At 44.6% G+C, this 13,256-nt stretch overlaps 1 protein-coding gene across 1 annotated transcript in view; it reads right to left on the bottom strand.

Moving 5' to 3' along the window:
• Positions 1-716: 716 nt before the first annotated feature.
• LOC120054901 (protein PRRC2C-like) overlaps positions 717-13,256 on the bottom strand; it is a 35,413-nt gene continuing 22,873 nt past the window's right edge. Inside the window, exons 15-29 of the mRNA XM_039002625.1 lie at positions 11,060-11,202; positions 5,921-6,075; positions 5,376-5,772; positions 4,724-4,809; positions 4,388-4,582; positions 3,989-4,249; positions 3,673-3,861; positions 3,422-3,593; positions 3,067-3,267; positions 2,349-2,470; positions 2,055-2,215; positions 1,663-1,903; positions 1,354-1,461; positions 1,021-1,215; positions 717-824 (exon numbers count right to left, since the gene is read on the bottom strand). Of these exons, the coding sequence (XP_038858553.1) occupies positions 717-824; positions 1,021-1,215; positions 1,354-1,461; positions 1,663-1,903; positions 2,055-2,215; positions 2,349-2,470; positions 3,067-3,267; positions 3,422-3,593; positions 3,673-3,861; positions 3,989-4,249; positions 4,388-4,582; positions 4,724-4,809; positions 5,376-5,772; positions 5,921-6,075; positions 11,060-11,202 (2,734 nt within the window). The remainder of the gene's footprint in view (positions 825-1,020; positions 1,216-1,353; positions 1,462-1,662; positions 1,904-2,054; positions 2,216-2,348; positions 2,471-3,066; positions 3,268-3,421; positions 3,594-3,672; positions 3,862-3,988; positions 4,250-4,387; positions 4,583-4,723; positions 4,810-5,375; positions 5,773-5,920; positions 6,076-11,059; positions 11,203-13,256) is intronic.

Genomic DNA, 13,256 nt, shown 5'->3' with positions numbered 1-13,256 from the left:
TGTGTGAATGTGTGTTACCTGTAAGGACTAGATGTAGTGTGTGAATGTGTGTTACCTGTAAGGACTAGGTGTAGGGGTAGTGTGTGAATGTGTGTTACCTGTAAGGACTAGGTGTAGTGGTAGTGTGTGAATGTGTGTTACCTGTAAGGACTAGGTGTAGTGGTAGTGTGTGAATGTGTGTTACCTGTAAGGACTAGGTGTAGTGTGTGAATGTGTGTTACCTGTAAGGACTAGGTGTAGTGTGTGAATGTGTGTTATCTGTAAGGACTAGGTGTAGTGGTAGTGTGTGAATGTGTGTTACCTGTAAGGACTAGGTGTAGTGTGTGTGAATGTGTGTTACCTGTAAGGACTAGGTGTAGTGTGTGAATGTGTGTTACCTGTAAGGACTAGGTGTAGTGTGTGAATGTGTGTTACCTGTAAGGACTAGATGTAGTGTGTGTGAATGTGTGTTACCTGTAAGGACTAGGTGTAGTGGTAGTGTGTGAATGTGTGTTACCTGTAAGGACTAGGTGTAGTGTGTGAATGTGTGTTACCTGTAAGGACTAGGTGTAGTGTGTGAATGTGTGTTACCTGTAAGGACTAGGTGTAGGGGTAGTGTGTGAATGTGTGTTACCTGTAAGGACTAGATGTAGTGTGTGTGTGAATGTGTGTTACCTGTAAGGACTAGGTGTAGTGTGTGTTACCTGTAAGGACTAGGTGTAGTGTGTGAATGTGTGTTACCTGTAAGGACTAGATGTAGGGGTAGTGCTCCTAGCGCTGTGAGGAGTTGTCCCAGGCTTCATGTCCATCCCACTGCCAAACAGCTTCAGGTCCATCTCAGACATCTGGATAGAAACACACAGAGCAGACACACATTACGTAATGTACTGCTAGCATCTCATCAACACAATTCTTACACACACACACGCAAAATACATAATACAGGTAGCTATTATACCATTAGGCCATGAAAGGGCTTTGAGACATACACAAGTCTGTCTCTCACACATGCAGAACTTTGTATCATTCCCTGGTGAGTACCTTGCTGGAGGGGGGCTGCATCACGCTGTGTGTGTGTCCGAAGGGTCCCCTGTAGGGCTGGGAGACTGGGGGCTGGCGGCTGAGGCTGGGGGGCTGGGCCTGGGGAGGGGTGGGGGGCAGAGCCAGGAGGGGCTGGCTGCCCCCGGAACCATAGTTAGGAAGACCGAGCTGGGAGCCTGGCATAGGGACTTGCACCTAGAGAGAGGGAGGGCGAGAGAGAAAGAGGAGGAGATTGGGAGGGGTGAGTTAGTTGCAATGTCACAACTGTCTGTTTTGACAATCTGTTCCTTTTGCAGAAGTTAGCCTCTGAAAGTGTGTAAATTATGTGTATACCTGCTGCATGGCAGAGCTAGGAGACTGTGTGTTACTATAGTAACTGCTCTGTCCGTGTTGTTGCACCTGTCCTGAGTACAGGTTAGAATGTGGACTCATCCCCTGACGCTGGCGCGAGAGAGAAGAGAGCGAGAGAGAAGAGAGCGAGAGAGGGTTAGGACAATAGCATTCATGATCACGTCTTACAAAGCTCTTGTATGACCACATATAAGCTTGCTTCAGCATTTACAAAAGATAGCATGAGTTCTCAACAGTTATCAATAGATTCTAAGAGAGTTGGAACTACGTTGTGTGTACCTTATTCCATACCTGCAGTAGGTGTGTGTCTATCAGCTGGGATCCTCCCATGCCAGAGGGCTGGTTGAGCTGTGGTTCAAACAGGATGGGGATGTGTTGTGTGTGTGTGTTGGAGGGCTGCTGGTAGGCCAGGCTGGACTGGGGCTTGCCCAGGTCATGGCCCCCAACACCAGGGTAGCTGTGGAGAGATGGCCCTGATAACATCATGGGACTGGGCTGGGACAGACTGCTCTGCATAAAGGCCTGCTGTGATCTGAAGGACAGAGGAAGGGAGACGAGAGAAGAGAGTTAAAATATTGTGTGATCAAACACACAAACACACCTCTTACCAGTCAGAATGACACAAAATTTGACCCAAACAGCATTATTTGATAAATACACATCATTGTGTGTGTGTTTGTTACCTATAAGGCTGCAGTGAAGAGCTGAAGAGGTCCTGTGGCTGGGAGACGGGAGGTCCGGTGCTGAGGCTTAGCTGGGCCTGGTGAGAGTGTGTGTGTGTGTGTTGGTGCTGCCCCTGTAGGGGAGCATAGATTGGGATAGGAATCTGCTGCACCGCCGCCTGCTGCTGGAGGGGAGAAAATAAGGCCTTATAAGGCTTCACAGGGGGAGAATAAGGCTTCACAAGGGTTGAATAAGGCTACATTAAAGGCAGTTTAAGCTTAAAGTCGTGTTAAAGAGATCCTTGTAGTGTGTACCTGTGAGAGTCTAGGCTGGTAGCTCTGCTGCTGGTGCTGTGTCAGAGGTGCCAGGCGGGAGTGGGGGTTGCTGAACAGGTGACTGGTGTCCATGTAGAACGCTGGAATCTGGGCTGCAGAGCCTACACACACACACACACACAGCGCGAGAAGAGGATGAAAACTACTCAATTCACAAACTCACCACAATTCTGACAAATGCATGACTATTGTGTGTCCTGAGGACATTTTAAATCACTAGCATCACCTTCACAGTAACATTAAGCTGTCTCCATCTCAGATCACATAAGGATTGTGAATACATTGACCTTTCTCTAAATAAGTGTCCTCTATGAGACATGAGGTAATTATGTCCTACATGAGCCGTGATGGCTGTTCCTGTGGGCTCAGCACTCTCTGATCGAGGCTAATACCTGACCTCCCTATGGGGCCTACTGCACTGTAGTAAGCTCTATAGCTAGCATCCCAATGAGAGGCTCACTCAGCCGTCACTGATACGACACGAGAGGAGCACAACACTAAATGGCTGTCTCATCAAAAGCGTTACACCTCCATACCCATTTAACAGAACTGTTTTCATTCAGGTTTAGTAGTATCTGCTAGACTAAGTCTAAGTAGGGCCAAGTCATTTCCTGGTGAGGTCATGTAGTTAAGGAAAAACTCCTGGCCCTAGTCATACCGCTAAGTGCATACAAGTCAGATGTGTTTGAGGACTCACCTGCTGCAGACTGGGAGACGTAAACCTGTGGAGTCTGTTGCTGCTGGGGAAGCAGGGGGGCCACACAGCCCAGCTGGGAGAAGCTGGTCCCGCCCATGGATCCAGTTTGCAGCTGCTGGGGTTTCACCTTGCAGATGTTGGGGGGGTCAGAGGCCGTGGTGGTCTTAGTGCTCAGAGCGGACGTGGTGTATGTCCCAGCACCTGGGGGGGCGGTGACAGGAGATGGAGGGGGGAGGAAGCTAGATGTCACTACACCCAGTTGCTGTTGATGATGTTGCCCAACCGTCAATCCATTTAGTATTAGTGTAAAAACATTGTATAACAAGTATTATTGACTTACAAAGAAAGACTGTACCTGTCAGAGAAGTGCTTGGTGTGACAGAGGCTACTGGTATCTGAGGCATGGAGACAGAGGAGAAGGAGGAGTAGGAGGAGGAGGTGCAGGAGGTGATGGGAGAAGAGGTGACAGGAGAACTCTTTTCTACCAGGCTGGGGGAGTTCTCCCACGCTTTACGGGCTGACTCCATCTTACAAAAGAAATAAGATAACGTATTAGAAGCAGATAGACACCGTATGCATAGAAGGGTATGTTGTGTGTGTGTGTACCTTCAGTGTGAGGTCAACAGAAGCAGGAGAGACAGTACTGAGGCTGGAGCTCTGCTGTAAGGCCTCTCTACGAGGGAGAGGGTGAGGCAGGGCCACGTTGGCCACCAGGCTCTCCTCCATCTTACTCCCTCCAGTAGGAACGCTGTCAGCCAGAGAGGAAGAGGGGGTGGTGTAGTCGGTCACTGACTCCTGGCAGGGGGAGGGTTAGGAGCAGACAAGTTTAAGTCAATAGAACTAGAATGAATGGAGCATTCATGAATGTGGTGGATAGACTGGTGGCCATATTGGGTATACCATACCAACCATCCCCTCTCACCTTGGAGCTGCTGGCGTACTCAGCCGAGGGTATGGTGATCATCCCCTCGATATCGCCCCCTAGCTCAGGAACAGAGGTGTCTGTGTTGGGGGGGCTGGAATCTACTGCTCTGTTGGTCCCTCCTCCTGGTACAATCCCCCCATCAAGACATTCTTCCCCCCCCACACGGACGTCCTTAGCCTTGCGGTTACGCAGAGAGCGTTCTTTACCAATAGGGCCAGGCTTGTACTCCTTAGGCTCTACTGGCTCCATGTCAGGGAGCTGGAAGTAGAGAAGAGATACAGTTCAAGTTGAGAAAATATGAAGAATCATGTCAATGTAATTCTTTGCACAAACATATCAGTCACTATGGATTTTCTGAGTATTTGTGTCAGTCAGTGTGTGTGTTTAGTACCCTACCTTCTGTGTTTTGATAGGTCCAGCACGGGGCTGTTTCTGTCTCTGTTCTTTAGGAGCAGGTAGTTTGTTGTCAGGTCCAGGCTCAAGCATGGCTGGTACACCATCGCTGTCTGTACTGCCAGCTGAGGACGGGGCTCCAAACTGGATACTGTCCATCCCTAGATCCACACTGCCTTCTGAGCCAGGCTTCACTCCCTACAACACACAAAGGCACTTTAACTAACCAACCCCTTTATTTGCAGCCACAATAAAACAGAACGAATCCATAGCAAGTCAGTCTGTTGTACAATACAGGTTGTGAAACGAGATATTGAGAGCAAGAGAGGAGGTCCGTACCTCAGGAGTGACAGTCCCAGTGAAGGAGGTGAGAGGTTTGTTCCAGGCACTGACTGAAGGAGGCTGAGGAGGGCTGATCGGTCCAACTGAAACACACACATCAGATGAGACCAAGCATATGAAAAACCCTAGCTCATGTATATATATATTTCCCCCCCCCCCCTTTTCTACCCAATTTCATGATATCCAATTGGTAGTTAGTCTTGTCCCATCACTGCAACTCCCCTATGGACTCAGGAGAGGCGAAGGTTGAGAGTCATGTGTCCTCCGAAACACGACCCTGACAAGCCGCACTGCTTCTTGACACACTGCTCGCTTAACCCAGAAGCCAGCCGCACCAATGAGTCGGAGGAAACACCGTACAGCTGGCGACCAAAGTCAGCACGCATGCACCGGGCCTGCCACAAGGCATTGCTAGAGCGCGATGGGACAAGGAAATCCCGGCCGGCCAAACCCTCCCCTATCCCGGACGACGCTGGGCCAATTGTGTGCCGCCTCATGAGTCTTTGTTGCGACACAGCCTAAGATCGAACCCGGGTCTGTAGTGACGCTGCGATGCAGTGCCTGAGACCGCTGCGCTACTCAGGAGATGTACACGTTTTAACTAACGAAACGTCATCTCGTTGTGAAAAATGACTGTTGTGTGACTCACGTTTCTTGACGTCAGGGAGTATGGTGGATCCGGTCACCTTGTTCTCCCAGAGTTCCGTACCGAGAGTGCTGTGGGGCTGCGTGAGCAGGGCCACAGAGGGAAGGGGAGTCTTGGAGATGAAGTCCACAGTGGTGGGGGTAGGGGCGGGGGGTAGGGTGGCCACAGAGCCTTCCAGAGTCTGGGGAGAGGCAGCAGGCTGGGAGGGGGGAGGGAGCTGGGAGGCAGATAGGAGGGGCTGGGGTTGTTGGGGGGGAGGTGAGGGCTGCTGTGGCTGTGAGGCTTGTTGTGGTTGTTGTTGTGATGCTTGTTGATGATAATGCTGCTGTTTTTTGGCGAATCTTGGTGGCAGCTTGCTTCCTCCTCTCCCCTTTTCCCCTGATCCTTTCTTCCCATAGTGCTATAAACCGACACAAGGCAACGACATACATGTTAGGGATGTCGGATGTTAGGGTCCTATGGTCCTCAGTGTGAATAAAAGTCTTGTGTTTAGTTAATACAGGAATAACTGCCTCCCAGCGGTGAATTGCACACTCTGCCTCTCTCACCTGTGTAGTCTGCTCCTCTTTCTTCCTCCTCTCCTCGTCCTGTAGTCGTTTCTGTTGTTTGCGTGAGACCACCTCAGTGAAGCCGTCATCTGTAGTGTTACACTGGGGGTCCTCTAAGGTTGTCACCTCTGGATGGTCATCTATGATCACCACACCTACAGGACAGCACACAAAGTGAAATCAGTTCCATGGACTAGGTACAAGTTCTAGAACAATAGAATCTGTCAAATTCAGTATTGAGTATGGCTGTGACGATACCAGTAACGCAATATTTTTTCCTGCTGTATGCAAAATAGTGTGTGCTATAGCTTGGAAAATAAATAAAGACAACAGAATGTTTGTTTCCAACAAAAGGGCTGTTTTCCTAAAGAAGTTAAATTCGCTTCGTGTTCCGTTTCCTTGCCACGACACTAACGAGCATTGCAATACCAGTATCGTCCCGGCCCTAGTACTGAGCCAATAAAGCATTACAGTACCCATAGCATATTGAAAAATATATACAGTACAGGTCAATAGTTGACACACCTACTCAAAGGTTTTTCTTTCTTTTGACTCTTTTCTACACTGTAGAATAATAGTGAAGACATCAAAACTATGAAATAACATATGGAATCATGTAGTTACCAAAAAAGTGTTAAACAAATCAAAGTATATTGTATATTTGAGATTCTCAAAGTAGCCACCCTTTGCCTTCTTATTGGTGTCCTTTGGAAGTGGTTTCTTTGCAGCAAATCGACCACGAAGGCCTGATTCCCAAATAAAATAAAAGCTTCAGAGTTCAAGTAACAGACATATGGCAACATCAACTGTTCAGAGGAGACTGCGTGAATTAGGCCTTCATGGTCGAATTGCTGCAAAGAAACCACTACTAAAGGACACCAATAATAAGAAGAGACTTGCTTGGGCCAAGAAACACGAGCAATGGGCATTATATGGGTGGAAATCTGTACTTTGGTCTGACGAGTCCAAATTTGAGATTGTGTCTCTCAAAGACACAGCGGTTGGAACCCACAGAGTAGGTAAACGGATGATCTCTGCCTGTGTGGTTCCCACCGTGAAGCATGGAGGAGGAGGTGTGATGGTGTGGGGATGCTTTGCTGGTGACACTGTCTGTGATTTAATTAGAATTCAAGGCACACTTAACCAGCATGGCTACCACAGCATTCTGCAGTGATACGCCATCCCATCTGGTTTGCGCTTAGTGGGACTATCATTTGTTTTTCAACAGTACAATGACCCAACACACCTCCAGGCTGTGTAAGGGCTATTTGACAAAGAAGGAGAGTGATGAGAGCTGCATCAGATGCCTGGCCTCCACAATCACCAGGCAACCCAATTGAGATGGTTAGGGATGAGTTGGACCGCAGAGTGAAGGAATAGCAACCAACAAGTGCTCAGCATATATGTGGGAACTCCTTCAAGACTGTTGGAAAAGCATTCCTCATGAAGCTGGTTGAGAGAATGCCACGAGTGTGCAAAGCTGGCATCAAGGCAAAGGGTGGCTACTTAGAAGAATAAAATAGATTTAGATTTGTTTTACACTTTTTTTGGTTACTACATGATTCCATATGTTATTTCATAGTTTGTCTTCACTATTATTCTATAATGTAGAAAATAGTAAAATAAAGAAAAACCCTTGAATGAGTAGGTGTGTCCAAACTTAACTGGTACTGTATATAATTTACTGATGGACACTAGATAGTAGGGGTTTGATACGCATCGAGATTAGAGGTCGACTGATTTCAAGTTTTCATAACAATCGGTAACCGGCCTTTTTGTATGCCAATTATGGCCGATTACATTGCAAACCACTGCGTGGCAGTGGACTGCGTGGCAGGCTGGCCACCTGTTTCGCAAGTGCAGCATCAAAAGGACCTTGTGGCTGCAAGGAGCCAAGGTAAGTTGCTAGCTAGCATTAAACTTATCTTGTAAAAAAAATGTAAAAAACAATCTTCACATAATCACTAGTTAATTACACATGGTTGATGGTATTACTAGGTTAACTAGCTTGTTCTGCGTTGCATATAATCAATGCGGTGCCTGTTAACTTCTTATGGCTGGGGGGGCAGTATTGCGTAGCTTGGATGAATAAGGTGCCCAGAGTAAACTGCCTGCTACTCAGGCCCAGAAGCTACGATATGCAGTAGATTAGTAGATTTGGATAGAAAACTCTGACGTTTCTAAAACGGTTTGAATGATGTCTGTGAGTATAACAGAACTCATATGGCAGGCAAACACCTGAGAAAAAATCCAACCAGGAAGTGGGAAATCTGAGGTTTGTAGGTTTTCAAGTCTTTGCCTATCCAATATACAGTGTCTATGGGGTCATACTTCCTAAGGCTTCCACTAGATGTCAACAGTCTTCAGAACCTTGTTTCAGGCTTCTATTGTGAAGGGGGAGAGAATAAGAGCTGTTTGAGTCAGGTGTCTGGCAGAATGCCATGAGCTCAGTCAGGCACGCACCCGTGAGTTAGCTGCGTTCCTTTTCCTTTCTAAAGACAAAGGAATTGTCTGGTTGGAATATTATTGAAGATTTATGTTAAAAACATCCTAAAGATTGATTCTATACATCGTTTGACATGTTTCTACGAACTGTAATATAACTTTTTTGACTTTGTCTGGACTAAGTGCCTGCACCTCTTGAATTTGGATTTGTGAACTAAACGCGCGAACAAAAAGGAGGTATTTGGACATAAATGGACTTTATCGAACAAAACAAACATTTATTGTGGAACTGGGATTCCTGGGAGTGCATTCTGATGAAGATCATTAAAGGTAAGTGAAAATTTAGAATGCTATTTCTGACTTCTGTTGACTCCACAACATGGCGGGTATCTGTATGGCTTGTTTTGGTCTCTGAGCGCTGTATTCAGATTATTGCATGGTGTGCTTTCTCCGTAAAGCTTTTTTGAAATATGACACAGCGGTTGCATTAAGGAGTAGTATATCTTTAATTCCATGTATAACACTTGTATTTTCATCAACATTTATGATGAGTATTTCTGTAAATTCATGTGGCTCTGCAAAATCACCGGATGTTTGAGGCAAAACATTACTGAACATAACGCGCCAATGTAAACTGAGATTTTTGGATATAAATATGAACTTTATCGAACAAAACATACATGTATTGTGTAACATGAAGTCCTATGAGTGTAATCTGATGAAGATCAACGGTTAGTGATTCATTTTCTCTCTATTTGTGCTTTTTGTGACTTCTCTTCGGCTGGAAAAATGGCTGTGTTTTTCTGTGACTTGGCGCTGACCTAACATAATCGCATGGTATGCTTTCGTCGTAAAGCCTTTTTGAAATCGGACACTGTGGTGGGATTAACAACGTTTATCTTTAAAATGGTGTATAATACTTGTATGTTTGAGGAATTTAAATTATGAGATTTGGGTTTGAATTTGGCGCCCTGCACTTTCACTGGCTGTTGTCAAATCGATCCCGTTAACGGGATTTCATCCATAAGAAGTTATTAATTTATCATCGAACAATGAAGACTTACAGAAAACGTTTGAGCTCTGTCATTGCCAACAAAGGGTATATAACAAAGTATTGAGATAAACTTTTGTTATTGACCAAATACTTATTTTCCACCATAATTTGCAAATAAATTCATTAAAAATCCTACAATGTGATTTTCTGGATTTTTTTTTCTCATTTTGTCTGTCATAGTTGAAGTGTACCTATGATGAAAATTACAGGCCTCTCTCATCTTTTTAAGTGGGAGAACTTGCACAATTGATGGCTGACTAAATACTTTTTTGCCCCACTGTATATAAAAATAGTAATTATTTGGTATCGGCTTTTTTTGGTCCTCCAATAATCGGCTTCGGCGTTAAAATCATAATCGGGCGACCTCTAATCTAGATACATGGGTTCCGATACGATACAGGAACAATACGTTTAGTTTGAAACGATTCGGTGCAATTTGATTTATGGACTGAATCGATGCGATTTAGGTCGATTCATCGCATGAACACATTCATTTTCCATTCTAAATTAATATCTGACACTGATGGAGCTCATGAGCTGGATCTGTCTGAGCCGACTTCTCTGAGCAGAGTGTGAGTATGTGTGAGAATGATGTACTGGGTGAGCTGAGACATAGGGCATCTACCACTATCAGATTAGGCAGGGCTATTCATGTTTTGTCCCCCCACTTCCTCATCACCTACTGATTAACTTGTCATATAGCAGATTAAATTGTTTTGAGCTAGTAATATGTCAATACCTATCTTTAAAAATTAGCTATGAAATGTACATAGCCAATTAATATAAATACAGCTTTGGATTTCACCCAGTCTCAAAAGCGAATGGTTTGGAACTTTATGGAGGAGAGCTGCCCTCTTCTCCCATTCCGACCAGTGTGGCTCGAAAATTATTGTTTAAATTACACCTTTACCCTGTTCATGTAAAAGTGACCAAATGCACTGACTGACTGTAGCAGAACTAACAAAAATATTTTATAAAAAAGGTGAGCCTGGCAATGAAAAGCCCCAATCAGCGGTAGCCTACACAGCTCCACCGGTAAAACGCAATTTTCTACAGCGCATTTGGTAACAATTACATTGGTTGTCCCTCAATATTGCAAAAGCCATTTTACAAACATCTGAATGCTTTATTTTATTTTTTATTTAACCCTTATTTTACCAGGTAAGTTAACTGAGAACACATTCTCATTTACAGCAATGCCCTGGGAAATAGTTACATGCTGAAGGTGTAGCCTACAAATATTAGAAGAGGACTACGCTCTCATTGGCGCGAGCAGCTGAGTCTCCCGCACTGTGCACACAGTTATCTGACTTGTAGATCAATGTCATTCTCAGTTACTGTACTTGCATAAAAGTTTGATAGGCTGAAGGAGAGGACGCATCAATTCAGTCAACAGATCAGGTATTTTTGGAACGAGGCAACAACAAAAAAATTAAATAAACTTGTGAACCTGGCGATTCATAACGTTTGGATCGGTTCTCTTACTGATGCATGCTTCGTTTGGATTAGTCAGGGCTCCCGCAGACTGATACTCACATCTTCATTTTTTTAAACCAGGGACCGATGAGTATGGGTGAATCTTTACATCCCTACTGGATAGCAGGTGTGTACGTCTGTGTGTGTGCGCGCATGTGTCTCACTGGCATAGTTGTTTAGGTCAAACTGCAACAGAGCGTTCTCCTTCTCCTTGGGTTTCTGTTTGGTCTCGTCCTTCCTGCGTCCAGCAGGGTCTTTACCCCCAGTACGCACCACTCCCCCACCTGGGGCTGAGTCTGGGGCCGCTCTGGAGGGGAGGAGAGAGAGACATGTTAGGGAAAGAGAGAGAGATGGAGACAAGAGGACAGGCCACTGTACAGAGAAGCAGCAGATTTATTAAAAAAACAAGATGGGCATCCCAATAGTGTAAAAACTTTAGGATCTATAGTAGTCCTTTCTGATAACACAAAATATAGAAGTGTAATAGAGGACATTGCTTTCACATCAGTGAAGGTGAGGAAACACGGAAAGGAAACCGCTTTAGACTATTGAGATGCAGCCAGAAAGGGAGAGGAAGTGATTAGAGGTCGACCGATTAATCGGAATGGCCGATTAATTAGGGCCGATTTCAAGTTTTCATAACAATCGGAAATCGGTCATTTTGGACACCGATTTGGACTTTTTTTTTTTTACACCTTTATTTAACTAGGCAAGTCAGTTAAGAACACATTCTTATTTCAATGACGGCCTAGGAACGGCGGGTTAACTGCCTTGTTCAGGGGCAGAACGACAGATTTTTACCTTGTCAGCTCGGGGATTCGTTTTTGCAACCTTCCGGTTACTAGTCCAACGCTCTAACCACCTGCCTTACATTGCACTCCACGAGGAGCCTGCATGGCAGGCTGACTACCTGTTACGCGAGGGCAGCAAGAAGCCAAGGTAAGTTGCTAGCTAGCATTAAACTTCTTATAAAAAACAATCAATCTTAACATAATCACTAGTTAACTACACATGGTTGATGATATTACTAGTATATCTAGCGTGTCCTGCGTTGCATATAATCAATGTGCCTACTTCGACAAACGACTGATGATTTAACAAGCGCATTTGCGAAAAAAGCACTGTCGTTGCACCAATGTACCTAACCATAAACATCAATGCCTTTCTTTAAAATCAATACACAATTATATATTTTTAAACCTGCAAATTTAGTTAATATTGCCTGCTAACATGAATTTATTATAACTAGGGCAATTGTGTTTCTTCTCTTGCGTTCCGTGCAAGCAGTCAGGGTATATGCAGCAGTTTGGGCCGCCTCATTGCGAACTGTGTGAAGTCCATTTATTCCTAACAAAGGCCGTAATTAATTTGCCAGAATTGTACATAATTATGACATAACATTGAAGGTTGTACAGTGTAACAGCAATATTTAGACTTAGGGATGCCATCCGTTAGATAAAATACGGAACGGTTCCGTATTTCACTGAAAGAATAAACGTTTTGTTTTCGAAATTATATTTTCCGGATTCGACCATTTTAATGACCTAAGGCTCGTATTTCTGTGTGTTATTAAGTCTATGATTTGATAGAGCAGTCTGACTGAGCGGTGGTAGGCACCAGCAGGCTCGTAAGCATTCATTCAAACAGCACTTTCGTGTGTTTGCCAGCAGCTCTTCGCAATACTTTAAGCATTGCCCTGTTTATGACTTCAAGCATATCAACTCCCGAGATTAGGCTGGTGCAACTGATGTGAAATGGCTAGCTAGTTAGCGGGGTGCACGCTAATAGCGTTTAAATCGGTGACGTCACTCGCTCTGAGACTTGGAGTAGTTGTTCCCCTTGCTCAGCAAGGGCTGCGGCTTTTGTGGAGCAATGGGAACGATGCTTCGAGGATGGCTGTTGTTGATGTGTTCCTGGTTCGAGCCCAGGTAGGGGCGAGGAGAGGGATGGAAGCTATACTGTTACACTGGCAATACTAAAGTGCCTATATAAACATCCAATAGTCAAAGGTATATGAAATACAAATGGTAGAGAGAGAAATAGTCCTATAATTCCTATAATAACTACAACCTAAAACTTCTTACCTGGGAATATTGAAGACTCATGTTAAAAGGAACCACCAGCTTTCATATGTTCTCATGTTCTGAGCAAGGAACTTAAACGTTAGCTTTTTTTACATGGCACATATTGCACTTTTACTTTCTCCTCCAACACTTTGTTTTTGCATTATTTAAACCAAATTGAACATGTTTCATTATTTATTTGAGGCTAAATTGATTGTATTGATGTATTATATTAAGGTAAAAGAAAAGTGTTCATTCAGTATTGTTGTAATTGTCATTATATTACAATTACATTTAT

This window comes from Salvelinus namaycush, chromosome 10 (assembly GCF_016432855.1).
Source record: "Salvelinus namaycush isolate Seneca chromosome 10, SaNama_1.0, whole genome shotgun sequence".
Taxonomy (NCBI): domain Eukaryota; kingdom Metazoa; phylum Chordata; class Actinopteri; order Salmoniformes; family Salmonidae; genus Salvelinus; species Salvelinus namaycush.
This window is presented reverse-complemented; position numbering and strand designations above follow the sequence as displayed.